This window comes from Mandrillus leucophaeus, unplaced genomic scaffold (assembly GCF_000951045.1).
Source record: "Mandrillus leucophaeus isolate KB7577 unplaced genomic scaffold, Mleu.le_1.0 Scaffold206, whole genome shotgun sequence".
NCBI classification, from domain to species: domain Eukaryota; kingdom Metazoa; phylum Chordata; class Mammalia; order Primates; family Cercopithecidae; genus Mandrillus; species Mandrillus leucophaeus.
In genome coordinates, this window is record NW_012102099.1 from 380,244 (window position 1) to 396,686 (window position 16,443).

General features: G+C 52.4%; 1 protein-coding gene across 1 annotated transcript in view; it reads right to left on the reverse strand.

The window, feature by feature from the left end:
• EFCAB8 (EF-hand calcium binding domain 8) overlaps positions 1 to 16,443 on the reverse strand; it is a 120,685-nt gene that overhangs the window by 60,639 nt on the left and 43,603 nt on the right. The window contains exons 6-11 of the mRNA XM_011979873.1: positions 13,421 to 13,556; positions 9,545 to 9,650; positions 6,584 to 6,668; positions 5,622 to 5,746; positions 2,525 to 2,598; positions 533 to 663 (exon numbers count right to left, since the gene is read on the reverse strand). Coding sequence (XP_011835263.1) covers positions 533 to 663; positions 2,525 to 2,598; positions 5,622 to 5,746; positions 6,584 to 6,668; positions 9,545 to 9,650; positions 13,421 to 13,556 — 657 coding nt within the window. The remainder of the gene's footprint in view (positions 1 to 532; positions 664 to 2,524; positions 2,599 to 5,621; positions 5,747 to 6,583; positions 6,669 to 9,544; positions 9,651 to 13,420; positions 13,557 to 16,443) is intronic.

Sequence of the window (16,443 nt, forward strand, 5' to 3'; positions counted from 1 at the left end):
CCTCAGCCTCCCAAAGTGCTGGGATTACAGGCGTGAGCCATCACACCTGGTGATTAACTGGTTTTTCAAAAGAAAAGAAAAAACCGCACTCTGGGGTAGAGGAATCTAGACTGAAGGAAACAGATTGGAACCATCTGCAAAGAAGCAACGCTGCCAGTTACTGAACACATACCACAGAGGATTCCCTCACACAACCCTTGAAGAAGTGAGGTACACGCTTTCATACCCTTTCACAGATGAGGGAACTGAGGGTCACAGAGGAGGAAGTAACTCACAGTCATCCCTTCATTCAGAAAACATTTCACTGACTGCCGCTCACTCTGTGCTGGCTTCTATGTTGAGCTTTGCATATAGATCAAGAGATAAAAGAGACGACTGTGTTCTCACTGTGCTGCTGGTGGCGATGCTGGAAAAACTAACCTCCAGAGTCCATACACCAACCACCATCTGCCACTGTCAGCCCCCACAGTCCACTCACCACCCCCCTTCCTTCCAACCCCACCGCCTTAGCCAGGAGAGAAGCACTTCTTACTTGGGTTTTTCAGAGGCTTTGGCTGGCAATACTGTCAGCACCAGAGAGGACTTCTCGACGGCTGAACAGGAGACCACCAGGTTCATCTGGGGGACGAACTTGACCTGCTGACACCAGTTGGGATGGAGAGCCTGGGAAGACAGTAGCAATGGTGGGAGACTCCACCCAAGGACAACTTTCCAGGCCCAGCCCCCAGAACATGACCAGGTGTTGGGACTGGAGGCGCCCAGATATCACGGAGTCTAATGCCCTTCTCCTCGCGATCACAAAGTGATGTGGCCCCGCAGTCCCGGCCCAGTTCCTAGGACCAGCACTGGCCATCACTTGTCACTGAAAATGTTTAAGAGCACACAAGCGTAGTTTCATTTGAAATCCTGTCAGTTAGAGGATGGGGAGGGTCAGGCCCATACTAATCATCTCCCGCGAGGGGACAAAGGATGAATTCGAGTCTGTCCAGCCCACAGTCGAGTTATCCACGTGCAGCCACCTCTACAGATGGGCTGTGCTCCTGGCCCACTGCCACCCTCCATGTTTGTCATACAGTGGACTGCTCACGGAAGCACAGAGGGCAGGAGAATATTCATTTTGCTGCAACTTGAGCCACAAAAAATGACACGCAGTCAAAGGGGCTGGCTGGGCTCTGAATTCTCTGGCCCCAGCTCTGTGACTTGGACCAGCGCTTGGCCTCCCAATCTAGAGATTTTCCTCTCCGGGACAAGATTGGAAAAGGCAGGTTGGAGAGATTGGTTCATCAAATATTTCTTCAGTGCTTTCTACATGCAAGACCCTGAGCTGGGTTTTACACACACTGTCACCAAGCGTCTGTCACAATGAAGGCACTGAATTTAAGACACTTTGGGAGGCCAAGGTAGCTAGACCAGCCTGGGCAACATAGTGAGGCCCCGTCTCAAAAAAAGAATAAAAAGATAGCTGGGCGTGGTGCTTGTATTCCCAGCTACTCGGGGGCTGAGGTGGGAGGATCAGCCCGGGAGGTCAAGGCAGCAGTGAGCCATGATCGCACCATTGCATGCCAGCCAGGGCAACAGAGTAAGGCCCTGACTCAAAAAAAAAAAAAAAAAAAAAGTGCAGGCCTGTTGGACCACCCAGACCGCCCGGAGTGCGTCATTCATTCATTCATTTGTGCAGCAAACGTATTGGGAGCCCACCAAGTGCAGGGTACTATTTTAGGCACTGGAGACAACCGAGAGCACAAAGTCCCTGCCCTCGAGGAGCCATCGATCTCATGAAGGTGACAGCATGAGGAATCAATGGTCGGACCACACAAAGCTGGGAGCTAGGAAACACTGCGGTGAAGGGATGAAAGCAGAGGCGGGCACAGGGCTGTCCTAGGATGGCTGGTTGGGACCACAAGAAGTAGATAGGGGGAATACAGGTACCTTCGGGGAGAGCCCTGCAGCCTGAAGGCGCAGCACATGCCGAGGCACAGAGGCGGGAAGGGGCTGAGCGCATTCAGGGAACAGCAGAGGAGCCTGTGCCTCTGCAGGAGAGCAAATGGGGAGAAAGAAGGTTGAAAACAAGCCCAGAGCTTGCAAGCAGGGGCCAGATCACCTCATGTCCTGACAGCCGTGGTAAGGACTTGAGATTATGTTCCAAATGTGATGAGACGCTACCGGGGTGACTCAACTGTATTTCTAACTCATCATTCCTCTGGCCCTGAATGGAGACAGTGCTGCATGAAGAAAGGAAGTGGGGAACCCAGCTAGAGGCCACTGCAGCCATCCAGGAGCGAGGCAGTGTTGGCCAGGACCAGGGCTTAGCCATGGCGGTGGTGAGAGGGGCATGGCCACACTGAGATGTGGTCTGCAGATGCAGCTGGCAGGATCCAACAGCTGCCACAATCTGTTTCCAGAGACCAAACCCCAAGGGCTAAGACTGAACCCAGGGAGTAAATCTACTTTTTGTATTTATTTTGAGTGGTGTGTGTGTACAGATAATTACCATTGTAACAGGCCAAGGAAAGAAACAACTCACCTTCAGCCGGTAGCTTCTATACAAAGAAGACTTCTCATTTAAGAGTTTCCGCATGGAAACTTTGATCCAGTGATCTGACAGGGGAAAAAATCAAGGTCCACATCAGCAGCTTTCCCCCTTTGCTCGGCAAGCAAAGCCTCAAAAACGTCTTAAGTTGGCTTGCAACTCCAGTGCTTCTCAAAAGGCTTTTCCACCCAAACCCTCACTGGCGCCTCACTGTGTCCTGGTGAGCTCAGCGGAGTGCCCCCGCCCCAGGAAAAAGACTCAGGCAGATCAATGCTGCCTCCTAGAGTACCCCTGCCAGTGCATGGCAGAACTAGAACCAGACTTCAGGGCACCTCATGCTTCCTAGGTGCTGCAATCTAAACAAGCTGATTCTTTATTAAGGAGCTCCATCTTTGCTGGAGTGGAAAAGGAATTGAGACTCTAGGCTCTTTTTATTCTGACAAGTCATCACTTGGGAGTTCGCCATCATGCCTCAAACTACATGCACTCCTTGTCCAGAAAGCACAGGTTCCAAAAAGTAGAAGTTCCAGGTATGCATCATAAAATAAGCATGTCTGGGCCAAGCGCAGTGGCTCACACTTATAATCCCAGCCCTTTAGGAGGCCAAGGTGGGAAGGTCACTTGAGGCCAGGAGTTAAGACACCAGCCTGGCCAGCATAGTGAAACCCTGTCTCTACAAAAATACAAAAATTAGCTGGGCATGGTGGCATGCACCTGTAATCCCAGCTACTCAGGAGGCTGAGGTGGGAGAATCACTTGAACCCGAAAGGCGAAGGTGGCAGTGAGCCGAGATCGCATCATTGCACTCCAGCCTGGGCGACAGAGCAAGACTCCGCAAAAAAACAAAACAAAACAAAACAAAAAACCAGCCTGGACAACACAGTGAGAACCCATCTCTACAAAAAAATCAAAAAAATTAAAACTTAGCCAGAAGTGGTGGTGGCGTGCTTGTGGACCCAGCTACTTGGGAGGCTGAGGTGGGAGGATCACTTGAGCCCAAGAGATTAAAGCTGTAGTGAGCTATGATCATATCACTACACTCCAGCAACAGAGTATGACCTTGTCTCAAAATTTAAAAAAAAAACAAAAAACAAAAAAAACACACACACACTTAAATAAAACAAGCCTGTCTAGAGGAATTCAGACATGCCAGGTGCAGCCCTCATGGGGCTTAGCATCTCCCGGCCGCTGAAACCATTCAAGGCCAGCAGTTGATGGATCCTCAGGGAAAGCAAAGCCAATCTGACACAGACGAGTGGAGCCAGCACTGTTAGGGACAAACATGGGTCCTCTGTCAGAGTAGTTTAAGGAGGCAGGTCGCAAATGCTGGAGCAGTCTAGGCTCAGGTTCCCTCCCAGGGATGGAGGAGGGAAGAGGCAGCAAGGATGGATCTGGGGGCTCATGCCAAGCATTGTACTGCTGCAAAGTCACCAGCCCCATCTTGCAAGGGCAGGAGGAAGCTTGCAAAGTAAGTCCCAGGGAGGGGTGGAAAGTTGCCCAAGACTGCCAGAGTGGGGCTGGTCGTGCATGGGCACAGGCAGGAGTCAGCTTTATGATGCGCTGTGGTTTAATCATCAGTTTACCTGCCTGTCTCTCCTACTAGGGCTGTGAAGGAGGGCAGGGAAGAAGTCATAGTCACTGTGTACTTACTAGGTGCCTAACGTTCCACATTTCTTATACCAAAGCTATCAATGAAGTAGGGCCATCCCTATTTGAATAAGGGAACTGAGGCACAGAGAGGTTAAGCAATTGGCTCCAGGTCACACAGAGCTGGGGTGCATACCTGGGTCTGTCCATCTCCTCCCAAGTTCACATACTGGGCCCACCTCATCTTCATGTTTGTCCCCAGCCTTCAATCAGAAGTTGGCATGGAAGGACTCCTGCCTAACATTCCAGTGTCATCTGCCTCCCTCGATATCCCATTCACCATGTGGCTCAAAGACCACCACAACCTCCCATGCCAGTTCCCAGGGTAGTACAGAGTGACTAGGCTCAAGCAGCTGAGTGGGCGGCTCAGGGCAGGGCAGGCCCCCGAGGCCGATGAGGCAAGCAGGGTGCCAGCCCACTGCTGTGTCCAGGACAGGATCTGGACACTGCCCCAACAAGCCTGCCAGGGGCCTGTTACCAAGGCCTGGGAACCCCTGGAGTGTCCTGCTTAGTAACTCTGGCTGGAAGAGGGGTCAGTGTCCCTGTATGGGGTCCCTGGTGGCCTGGGCCTCCTGGTGGATGTGAGGCAACCTGGAGAGGCAGCACTGTGCATGCAAGGCTGGATTCTAGAGGCGCTCCAGTTCAGATGAGTTTCCTAGACAGCCCCGAGCCGTGTCCTCTGAGGATCTAGCGACCTGGGCAGAACAGCTCCAGTGACTTCCTCCTGCGTTTAATCAGTGTGGGATGCAGCCCAGCAAAAGGCTAAAAGCACAGACTCCAAGGCAGGCGGCCGGACTTCAGATCTTAGCCCCCGCTCACCGGGCAGGGGTGTGTGCAGGTGACCTCACCCTTTCTGCCTCTTATTATGGGCTGCAGCAGCGGCTCCTCCCTCCTGACAGTAGGGGCAGCTATGGGAGGTGATGCACGCAAAGCGCTCAGCAAGGGGTGCTCTAGACTCTAGCAGCTGTGCCCACTCACCCACGCCAGCCAGCCAGTGCCCAGGCTCCACAGAGCCCACATCCAGGACAGCCCCTGCCCACCAAAGGCAGCACTAGAGCCAAGGAGAGCACCTGCCTCCTCACCACCATCTGAGGAAGTTAGCATCAGCGCTGTCAACCAGGATCAGAGTGGATGAGGGACTTCCCCAGGGTCCCACCACTGGCATTGTGCTGGGGTGAGAAGCGTCCTGCACCCCCAGACCACACCCGCACAGCCTCCCATCCTCAGAGAGGCCGACCCCTCCCCAGCCCCCGTGGTCTTCTGCTGTCCCCCATCGCCTCTCCCTTTGTGCTGAGCTGCATGCATCCTGCGCTCAGAAGCAGATGCCTTCCCAGAGGCTCCAGAGCAGAAGCAGGGAGTGGGGGGCTCAGGGACCAGGATGGGCTCAGCACCCACGTCTAGGCCATGCCCAGGCCTCCGCCCCCTTCCCCAGCATCTTAACTACCCCACTTGGAGGCCCTGGGGAGAATACGGGGGTTGAACAGCCCACTGGTCACGTTTTCGGAGGTGAAGACAATGACATTGCCTTTGGCGTCCCCATAGCAGAATACACCTCTGTGATAGTCAGACCTGCAGAAAGATGGAGAGAAGAGGCTGTGTGGGCCGGGCGCGGTGGCTCACACCTGTAATCTCAGCACTCTGGGAGGCCAAGGCGGCTTAATCACCTGAGGTCAGAAGTTCGAGACCAGCCTGGCCAACATGGTGAAACCTCATCTCTACTAAAAATACAAAAATTAGCCAAACATGGTGGCAGGCACCTGCAATCCCAGCTACTCGGGAGGTAGAGGCTGTAGTGAGCTGAGATGGTGCCACTGCACTCCAGCCTGGGAGACAGGGCAAGACTCTGAGTCAAAAAAAAAAAAGAAAAAAAAAAAAGAGGTTGTGGAGCCTCCGCTCCCTCCCTTGCCCCCCAATAGCCTCCCTTCTCCTTGGAAGCAAGGGCAGTTCCAACAAGACTTTCTGGCCTTGCCCAGACACCTGAGGAGCCAACAAACACAGGCAGACCAGGTCCAGCCCATCACTGAACCAGAATTCAATTTTTTTTTTCAACCAAAATAAATGAATCCCTAGTCCTCCAGCTGCCCTTTGTTAAGTCACCCCTCCCAATAGACTGTGATGTCCCCGGACTCCTCAGCCACAGCCAGACAAGCCTCTGCTGGGATTTGATGGCTGTCTTGAGTGGGGAAGTGACAATGACTCCAAGCTCTCTGAGTGACCATGAGAGTTGACTCTGAGAGAGAAGCAGCCTGGAGGGAGGAAGACACAGGGGCCTTGGAGCCAGAGGGGAGATCTTTCCAGATCTTTCCAAGGAGGCTTTCTGGGGGCCCCAACCCTAGTCAGTGATGTGGCTGCTGCAGGAGGCCTGGGCCTCCTGGTTCATGTGGGGAACACCCAGTGGAGACTCACCAGTAGTCCATGACCAGGGCACAGCTGTCCAGATCAATAAAGGTGAAGGCCGGGACACATTTGCGGTCACTAATATCAAAGAAATCTGGGGGAAAGACAGAAGGCCACATGAAGCCCACAGCCGTGCCTGAGAGGTCTTCAGTCACGGTGAGCAGCCTCATTGCTCTCCCAAGGAATCTCTGGCCCCTTCAGCCCTTTTTCCCCCATGGTAACCACAGACAGCTATTTACAGAGTAAACTCACCCACTGGGAACCCCACTGAAAACCCCTAAAGGCTTACAACTGCAGCTGGAATAAAATCCCAGGCTGGGTGTGGTGGCTCACACCTGTGATCCCAGCACTCAGGGAGGCTAAGGCAAGAGGATTGCTTGAGCCCAGGAGTTTGAAACTGCAGTGAGCAGTGATTGTACCACTGCACTAAAGCCTGGGTGACAGAGCAAGACCCTGTCTCAATTTAAAAAAAAAAAAAAAAATCTGACTCCTTCCAACAGATCAAGCCTCATTTTCAGCCTCTGATGAGCAACAGCCTCGCCATTGTGCTGTCTCCTGCATCTGAATGGCAGCCTGTCGCCCTCCTCTGCCTCTCTATATGGCCGGCCACCCCAGAGGGCTGTGGGTCACAAGAGGAGCGCTGGCTGGACTGGGCTGGGGCCACAAAGGACAGGGATCACACTGGTGGCACTTCCACCCCTGCTTCTGGCCTTGTCTGAGTGCCTCCGAGCAGGTGACAGCTGCTCCATCAGGACAGCAGTGATGACATAATTATCTCTAAAATGGGGTTCTAGGCTGGGTGCAATGGCTTACACCTGTAATGCCAGCACTGTGGGAGGCTGAGGCGGGTGAACCACCTGAGGTCAGGAGATGGAGACCAGCCTGGCCAACATGGTGAAACCCTGTCTCTACTAAAAATACAAAAATCAGCCAGGTGTGGTGGTGTGCGCCTGTATACCCAGACACCTGATGAGCCCACAAACACAGGCCCAGCAGACCAGGTCCAGCCCATCATCAAACCAGAATTCAGTATTTTTTTTTCAACCAAAATAAATGAATCCCTAGTCCAGCTACTCAGGAGGCTGAGGCAGGAGAATCACTTGAACCCAGCAGGCAGAGGTTGCAGTGAGCCGAGATTGCACCACTGCACTCCAGCCTGGGCGACAGAGTGAGACCGTCTCAAAAAAATGAAAAATAAATGGGGTTCTAATGCCAAATTTTCAGGGTTGTCTGAGGATAAAGGGTGAGAATGTCTGGGACAGCACCGGGTCCCCAGGTGTTGCAATGGAAAGCCCAGGCAGGTCACAGATAGATTACTCTAGCCCTTGCTGATGGCTGACCACTTTCTCTGTATCACACAATTTAGCCTCATAATGATGTCAGTGTTAATTAACTGCCCACTATGTGCCAGGCACTATGCCCGCAGCTTCACACACCTAACTACTAAGCCACACTCACCCTCGAGTCATGTATCATTGGCCCCATTTTACCTCTGGGTAAAGTGAGGCACTGGGAGGTCAAGTAATTGCTCAAAGGCAGACATCTACAGAGCGGTGGGACCAGGCTCTGAACCCAGGTCCTTTTTATTCCAAAGTCCCTGTTTATTCCAGAACAGCCACGCTCTCTCCTCCCATTCAGCCTCGCATTGCCAGCTGTCTTTTCATGTATTAATTTCCTCTTCCTGACCACCTTACGGATCTGCTCAGTCAGAGGCCTCATTCATCATCCATCCATTCAATAGTCATCAAGCATCCAGAAGGTACCAGGCACTGAGACACTGAGTTGAGCAGAACAGATGCAGTCCCTGACCTCATGGAGCTTCCAGTTTGGAGGAGGAGACATGCACTAAACAGAAGCACACTAATACATGTGAGATGACACTGAAAGGAGGACCTTGAAGGGAAGAGGTACAATCTCACGCGGTCTTTTTAAGAGGATCTTGGAATAGAGGGTCAGGGAGGGATTCCTGGAGGAAGTAACTTCTAAGATGAGAACCAAAAGAAAAGCAGAGGCTGTCGGGGCAGAGAGAGGGGCAGGAGGGATGGCAGGGCACAGAGACCGAGGATCCCGCCTCCATCCTAAGAACACTGGGGTAGGGTGAAGACTTTCTGCAGAGGGTAGTGTAAATGCACATCCTGCCTTTGGGGGCATGAGGGAAGCACAGCATGCAGTAGAGGCTTTTTTTTTTTTTTTTTTTTTTTAACTGAGTCTCTCTCTGTCGCCCACGCTGGAGTGCAGTGGTGTGATCTCGGCTTACTGCAACCTCCACCTCCCAGGTTCAAGCAATTCTCCTGCCTCAGCCTCCTGAGTAACTGGGATTACAGGCGTGTGCCACCACACCCAGGTAACTTTTGTATTTTGTTTTGTTTTCTTCTGTTTTTGAGACAGAGTCTCGCTCTGTCATCCAGGCTGGATGGCAGTGGCAGGATCTCAGCTCACTGCAAGCTCCGCCTCCTGGTTTCACGCCATTCTCCTGCCTCAGCCTCCCGAGTAGCTGGGACTATAGGTGCCTACCACCAAGCCCGGCTAATTTTTTGTACTTTTGGTAGGGACGGGGTTTCACCACGTTGGCCAGGCTGGTCTTGAACTCCTGACCTCAGGTGATCCGCCTCCCAAAGTGCTGGGATTACAGGAGTGAACCACCACACCTAGCCAGGAGAGGCTATTTAAGTGAGAGTGAAGGGGGCCTGGACTAGGAGTGGCAAGAGGCAGGAGGTAGAATCAGGACCGGAGATAGACCAGTTACGGCCTCTGGCTTGTAAATTTTGGTCTGTTCAACATCACTGTATTCATTCAAGCATTCACAGACCACCCCCTGCCTACTTGGCACTAAGGCCTCTCCACCTGGCAATCCTCCTATGGGGCTCTGATTCATGTTCACAGTTGCTCAGCTAACAGACTTCTCCCAGGCACAAATGCATGGCTCCCAGTGGCTGAGAGCAGGGCTGGGGAGCCCCCAGGGGGACTCACCTATCTTTTGCTTGGTAGACGCAACTGCAATGAGGTTCATATTGTGCAGACATACCATGTCGACGACCCACATCGGCTGGTTGTAGAGCTGCTGGGTCTGGTTAAGCTGGCCAGAGGAAAAGCAGAGGAGATGGGCGGGCTGGGAAGCATACTCAGTCCAGCACAGCTCCCCGTGAACCTCTCCTGCCACACGAGGCCCTGGAGCCACCACAGACCTAGCAGGGAGCCCAGCACTACCACTAAGACTAGTGGTGGGGGCCTTGGATAAACAGATAAACTCCCTAGCCTCCCTGGGTCTCAGTTTCCACATCTGTAAAACAGGCTTGAAGAACACCTTCTTTACAAGCCCTTTCTGGAGCAGTCTCACAGTTCTATAAAAGTCTTGGCAGCAGTGAGCCGTGAACACACCACTGCACTCAAGCCTAGGCAAGAGTGAGACCTTGTCCCCCCCACCCAAAAAAAACCAAAGTCTTGAATATGCATAGATCATGACCCACGGATCTGTTTCCAAGATATTTCTATGAGTGTGTTTGCATCTACTCAAAGGGGACGCTGCAGCTGCTGTTAGAGCAACAGGCCAGAAGCCACTTAGAAAGCACAGCTGATATCAACCCATACCATGGACACCACCCAGACATTAAGAACAAGGGAGCTGTGCACATGCCAATAAAGAGCTGCCAAGAGATATGATTAAGTAACAAATCAAGGTAAAAAGCAACATTATAATATGCCTCCATTATCACATTTAAAAAGAAAAGGGCACAGTGGTTCATGCCTGTAATCTTAGTACTTTCAGAGGCCAAGGCGGGAGGATCACTTGAGCCCAGGAGTTCAAGACCAGCCTGGGCAACATAGGAAGACCTCATCTCTACAAAATTAACAAAAAAGGCTGGGTGCAGTGGCTCACACCTGTAATCTCAGCACTTTGGGAGGCTGGGGTGGGCAGATCACTAGGTCAGGAGTTCGAGACCAGCCTGGCCAATGTTGAAACCCCGTCTCTACTAAAAATACAAAAATTAGTTGGGCGTGGTGGTGCTTGCCTGTAATCCCAGCTACTTGGGAGGCTGAGGCAGGAGAATCGCTTGAACCCAGGAGGCGGAGGTTGCAGTGAGCCAAGATCATGCCACTACACTCCAGCCTGGGCAACATAGGAAGACCCCATCTCTACAAAATTAACAAAAAAGGCTGGGTGCAGTGGCTCACACCTGTAATCTCAGCACTTTGGGAGGCTGGGGTGGGCAGATCACTAGGTCAGGAGTTCGAGACCAGCCTGGCCAATGTTGAAACCCCGTCTCTACTAAAAATACAAAAATTAGTTGGGCGTGGTGGTGCTTGCCTGTAATCCCAGCTACTTGGGAGGCTGAGGTGGGAAGATCCCTTGACCCCAGGAGGTTAAGGTTGCAGTGAGCCATGATTGCATCACTACACTCCAGCCTGGGTGACAGAGCAAGACCCAGTCTCAAAAAAAAAAAAAGAAAAGAAAAGAAAAGGCGGGTATACAGAGAGGATAGCCATGGAAGAGCACTCCAAAACTGGTCATAGCATTTGCCTGCAGGGAGAGGAAGTAGGAACTGAGGGAAGGAAGACTGACTTCCCCTGTCTGCCCCTCCATAGGTATGAATCCTGTTTTCCATCTGCAGGTGTCACCTGGTCAAAGTGGCTTATGAACCAAGGATTTGTTCTGCAAAGTTGCGAGGAATGAATGGAATAATTAAAGCATTGAGGGTGGTGCCCGGCACTCAGTAGGAGCTCAGCACCGGTGCCTCCTGCACTCGTGTAGCATGTACACAGAGACAATGTGAGCTGGCACTCCAGGCAGGGAAAGCCACGAGCAGAGTCAGGTCAGCAGAAATGAGCTGCTGTGTCCTGGGGAAGGGGGAGGCCAGCCCACTCAGTTTAGAGCTGGAGAGGAACCAGAGATGAGGTAGGTGTGGCCACCTAAGGAATCTGTATTTTACTCTCTTTTTTTTTTTGAGACAGAGTCTTGCTCTGTCGCCCAGGCTGGAGTGCAGTGGCGCGATCTCCGCTCACTGGAACCTCTGCCTCCCAGGTTCAAGCGATTCCCATGTCTCAGCCTCCCGAGTAGCTGAGATTACAGGTGTGTGCCACTATGTCTGGCTAATTTTTGTATTTTTAGCAGAGACAGGGTTTCACCATGGTGGCCAGGCTGGTCTCGAGCTCCTGACCTCAAGTGATCTGCCTGCCTTGGCCTCCCAAAGTGCTGGGATTACAGGCATAAGCCTCCATGTGTGGTGCTGTATTTTACTCTTTGAATGACACCACAGACTCTGAACTGAAGAAAGCAGAAAGAAGTATGATCTGAAAAGCTGGAAGGAAGGAGCAGGGAGGAGCATAAACCAATTCCTCTACATGGATAATCAGAAGGAATAGGGAAGGCAGGGGCAGAGAGGAGCCTGTCCCATCAGAACTCAGAGAGCACCAAGGCTCCCCAGGTGGTTCTGGTGGTGAAGACAGTGGACAAGAACCCTCCTGAGCCCCTCTCTCCTGCCCAGGGCTGGGGTCTAACTCACACACACCCGTAGCTTGGTAACTCCCACCCCTGCCCCGCAGTGTTCAGCGAAACCAAAAGCCCTAGGGAATTTCAGTGACCTGTGCCCAAGATCACACAGCTCTTGAGGGGAGCTCAGGCCCCGCCTCCAACTTAAGGTCTTTCCACCTTCATGACAGTGGGTGTGTGGTCCTGAGAGGCCTACTCCTGCCAAAGCAGCCCCTCCAGGAAGAATCCAGGTCTGCTGGGCCTTCCCAGAGAGCCTTCCTCTGTCCCCTTCAGCCTTTGGAGGTGCTTCGGTGACCATGTAGCAGTCACAAGCAGGAGCTCTGGCTGCAACACATCCTGCCCCAGTCCACACACAGAAAGGGAAGGTGGAGGGCTATGGAAGCCACAGCCTCAGGATGGTAATCGTGACTCCCGCTTGGTGCACCCAGGAGAGCCACGGGACCCCCACGGACCTTAGTTTCACCCAGGTCTCTTCTTCCCCAAAGGATGAGCCCTGATGCAACTGTGAATCACTCTGCAGTTACACAGGCTCAGAAAGCCCTTCATCTGGGGGCTCTGTTCTCAATCAACCTTTCTGTAGAGCCCTGGAGAGCAATGTTTTCTTCGTCTGCTGGAGGATTCTGGACTGGCCTGGTGACCAAGTACACAGCAGGTTCTCCTGAGTGTCTTCTCATTTGCTACTCTCAGCCAGCAGCTGGCAGTACAAAGACAATATATCCAGCGGGGACTTGCTGTGTGCCCTGCCCTGCCCCAAGCACTACACATGTATTATGTCATCGCGTGTTCCCAAAAGCACTGTGAAGAAGCACTGTAACTAGCCCCATTTGACAGATGGGGAAACTGAGGCATGGGGCATCTATAGTACCTTGTCCAGGTCACAGAGCTGGCAGGTGGTACAGTCAGGACTCTAACCCTGGGAGTTGGGCTCCAGAGCCCACGCTCACAACCACTATGATTTCCCGCCTGGTCCAGGCAAAAGGCCTGAACTGGTAGGACGTGGTGACAGCATGGGAGTGGCTGACCCGTAGCACAGGAGTCTTGGGGGTGACGATGCCATTCACTGAGATGGGGATGCAAGAGAAGGAAACCTGGTGGGCAGGGATAGCAAAAGGGACATGCTGTTTGGGCTAATGGGTTTGAGGGGTCTGTGAGACACCACATGGAATGGACATCCAGGTGGAATCCCGCTTAGCAGAAGGGAAATGTGTGGCTCCCACAGGACCCAGGTGCTGTGACTGCGAGTCCAGGCTGCTTAGACCATGAATCTGCCTGGCTCCAGGTCACCTTCAGCATGGGGGAGCTAAGGCAGAGGCTCTCCAATGACCCATGTGTGTACCATGTGTACGGGCCCCACTCACCCTAAAGGAGCTGATCAGCGAGAAGGACTCAGACCAGAACTGCAGGATGCCGTCTTTGGTGACAGTCAGGAAACACCCGATCTTCTTGAACCGGTGGATTAAAAACACCACCTTCACCACCTCACAGCCATGGTTCCTGTGGAAGGCGATGAGAGAGAGAAGAGCCCAAGCAAAAACAGCTCAGGGAGGGGGCACCTGCGGCAGAACAGAGAGCCACCGAGGAGGAGGGGCAAAAGCTGGCGGAGCGTCACGCACACGCACGCACACGCACGCACGCACACATGCACGCACACACGCACGCCAGAAAACCAGAGCTGGCTCCTCCAAGCGGGTTTCTACTGGATCATCAGCAGTGGCCAAAAGAAAAAGGGCCCCACATAGAAGCTGATATGAGGCGGGGCTCCAGAAGCGAGAAGCAGCAGGCTTATCCTGCGAGTAGCCAGCCAGCCTCCTTGCGACGTGATGGGACAGAGGAGACAGAACGGAGGTTGTTCGCAAAGCTCTTTTCATAGGAAAAGCTGGCCACAGAGGGTGAGCAGAGTGGAGCCTGAGGCTGAAAACTGAGCAACAGCACTTTCTTGCAACTGCTCTAGTGCTCTGGGGTAGAGGGGGGAACAGAACCGAAGGATAAAATCAAAGTGGACAAGGAGCAGTGGGGAATTAGGGCCCCACGCACCAAACCCTACAGCCAACAGCTCCTGGGGCAGGCCTGACCTCGCAGGAGGCCACCCTTGAGCCTTCGCACAGGCTTTGATGCTCCCCTCTGGGGGTTGCTCCCCTGCACCCAAGTGGGCTAAGCCAGCTATCTGGCCATCAAGAGTCCCTGCCATTCCAGCTTCCCAACATGGCATGGCACACACTCTCCTACTTGATCTGCCCAATCTTTGGGCTCTGGCAGAGCAGGTGATATTACCTCCTCCTACAGAGGCCCAGGGGATAATCATTTGCCTGAAGTTATGTTCTATTTACCAGCAGGGCTGGAACTAGAACCCAGGCACTGTGACCCCTCCTCCAGGGCCCTTTCCAAATCCAGTGGGCCTGGTCTGACCCTGGCTTAAGGATAACCCACGCCACTGTGAAAATTCAACTGCCATTACCATCTCTGCAGAAGAGCAAGGGAAACATGTCTGGACACGGTTCTCCTCTCTCCTGTCCTCAGCCCATGACTCTGGGCAGATTGTGATGAATATTCTCAGTTGCCCTCTCGTCTCTTCCAACCCTGACACTTGTCAGGGCCAAAGACGGTGCAGAATGGGATGAGAGGTGACAGCTAGGAAAAGGGAAGACAGCCCTACGGAAACAGCGTCTCAGGGAGGACTTGGTTTCCTCACCTGCATGACGACAGCACCTGTACCTCCTAGGGCTGGGAACAGATGGGAGGCTGCATTTGGTGCACCCGGCTCAGGCTCAGTAAAGGTAAGCCAACTTTTTAAAGTTACTCTTTCATGAAGGTAATTAAATATTACTCGTTTATTTTCCCCACCAAGTTGGAAAGCTCTCCGGGTTTGTAGGTTAAACAAATAAATAGGAGAAAATAGGAACAAGCCTCTTGACATTTTGTTTCAGGACCTTTAAACACCCTCGAGATCTAAATAGCTCAAAGAAATAGAAAGACCTGGCTGGGCAGGGGGGCTCACACCTGTAATCCCTGCACTTTGGAAGGCTGAGGCTAGTGGATCACTTGAGGTCAGGAGGATTACTTGAGGTCAGGAGGTGGTGGATCACTTGAGGTCAGGAGTTCGAGACCAGCCCGGCCAACATGGTGAAACCCCATCTCTACTAAAAATACAAAAATTAGCCAGGTGTGGTGGCACACACCTATAGTACCAGCTACTCAGGAGGCTGAGGCAGGAGAATCACTTGAACCCGGGAGACAGAGGTTGCAGTGAGCCAAGATTGCGCCACTGCACTCCAGCCTGGGTGACAGAGTGAGACTCTGTCTCAAAAAAAATAAACAAAGAAATAGACCAGTGAAGGCTTGACCCTATCAAGTAATGTGTTCATGCCAAAATGTACAGTTATGTATTTGAACATACTTCATGTGAAGTGGTTGCTTTTATCTGACTGTATCATGGGAATGAACACTATATCTAATTAGGGAATGTCTCCCCTTCCTACTGCTGTAAAACAGAAGTATGTAAATCGCCCTTCAAGCTACATGAGCTGGACATGCTCAACGGGAACCAGCAAGATTGCCCAGGCCCACACAGTGCAGAGTAGAAGCTAGAGCGCTGGCAGGGACAAATTCTCCACCGGATAACCCTCTGTAGAGTATTTCCTGGGGCTTATGGCAAAAGCCTGTGTGCACCTCCCTGCAACAACTACTGGACTTTGGACTAGGGAATGTCCCCTTGAGGGGCACTTACTACCTTGTTATGGGACATTAACTGAAGCTACTCCTATGACAGAAGGACATAAAATTATCTTGAAACCTGAAATACCCAGATGTCTTGGGTGAAATCAGAGAAATGCTCTAATGGGGCCTATAGAGGCCAGAAGAATTCCATAATAAAATGGAAACGGTTGGCCACGCACAATGACTCACACCTGTAATACCAGCACTTTGGGAGGCCAAGGCAGGCGATCACCTGAGGTCAGGGCTTCAAGATCAGCCTGGCCAACATGGTGACATCCCGTCTCTACTAAAAATACAAAAACTAGGACAGGCACAGTGGCTTACGCCTGTAATCACAGCACTCTGGGAGGCTGAAGCGGGCAGATCATGAGGTCAGGAGATTGAGACCATCCTGGCTAACACAGTGAAACCCCATCTCTACTGAAAATACAAAAAATTAGCCGGGTGTGGTGGCGGGCGCCTGTAGTCCCAGCTACTCAGGAGCCTGAGACAGGAGAATGGTATGAACCCGGGAGGTGGAGCTTGCAGTGAGCTGAGATCAAGCCACTGCACTCCAGCCTGAGCAACAGAGCAAGATTCCATTTCCAAAAACAACAACAACAAATTAGCCAGGTGTGGTGGCGGCCACCTGTAGTCTGAGTTACTCGGGAGGCTGAGGCAAGAGAAG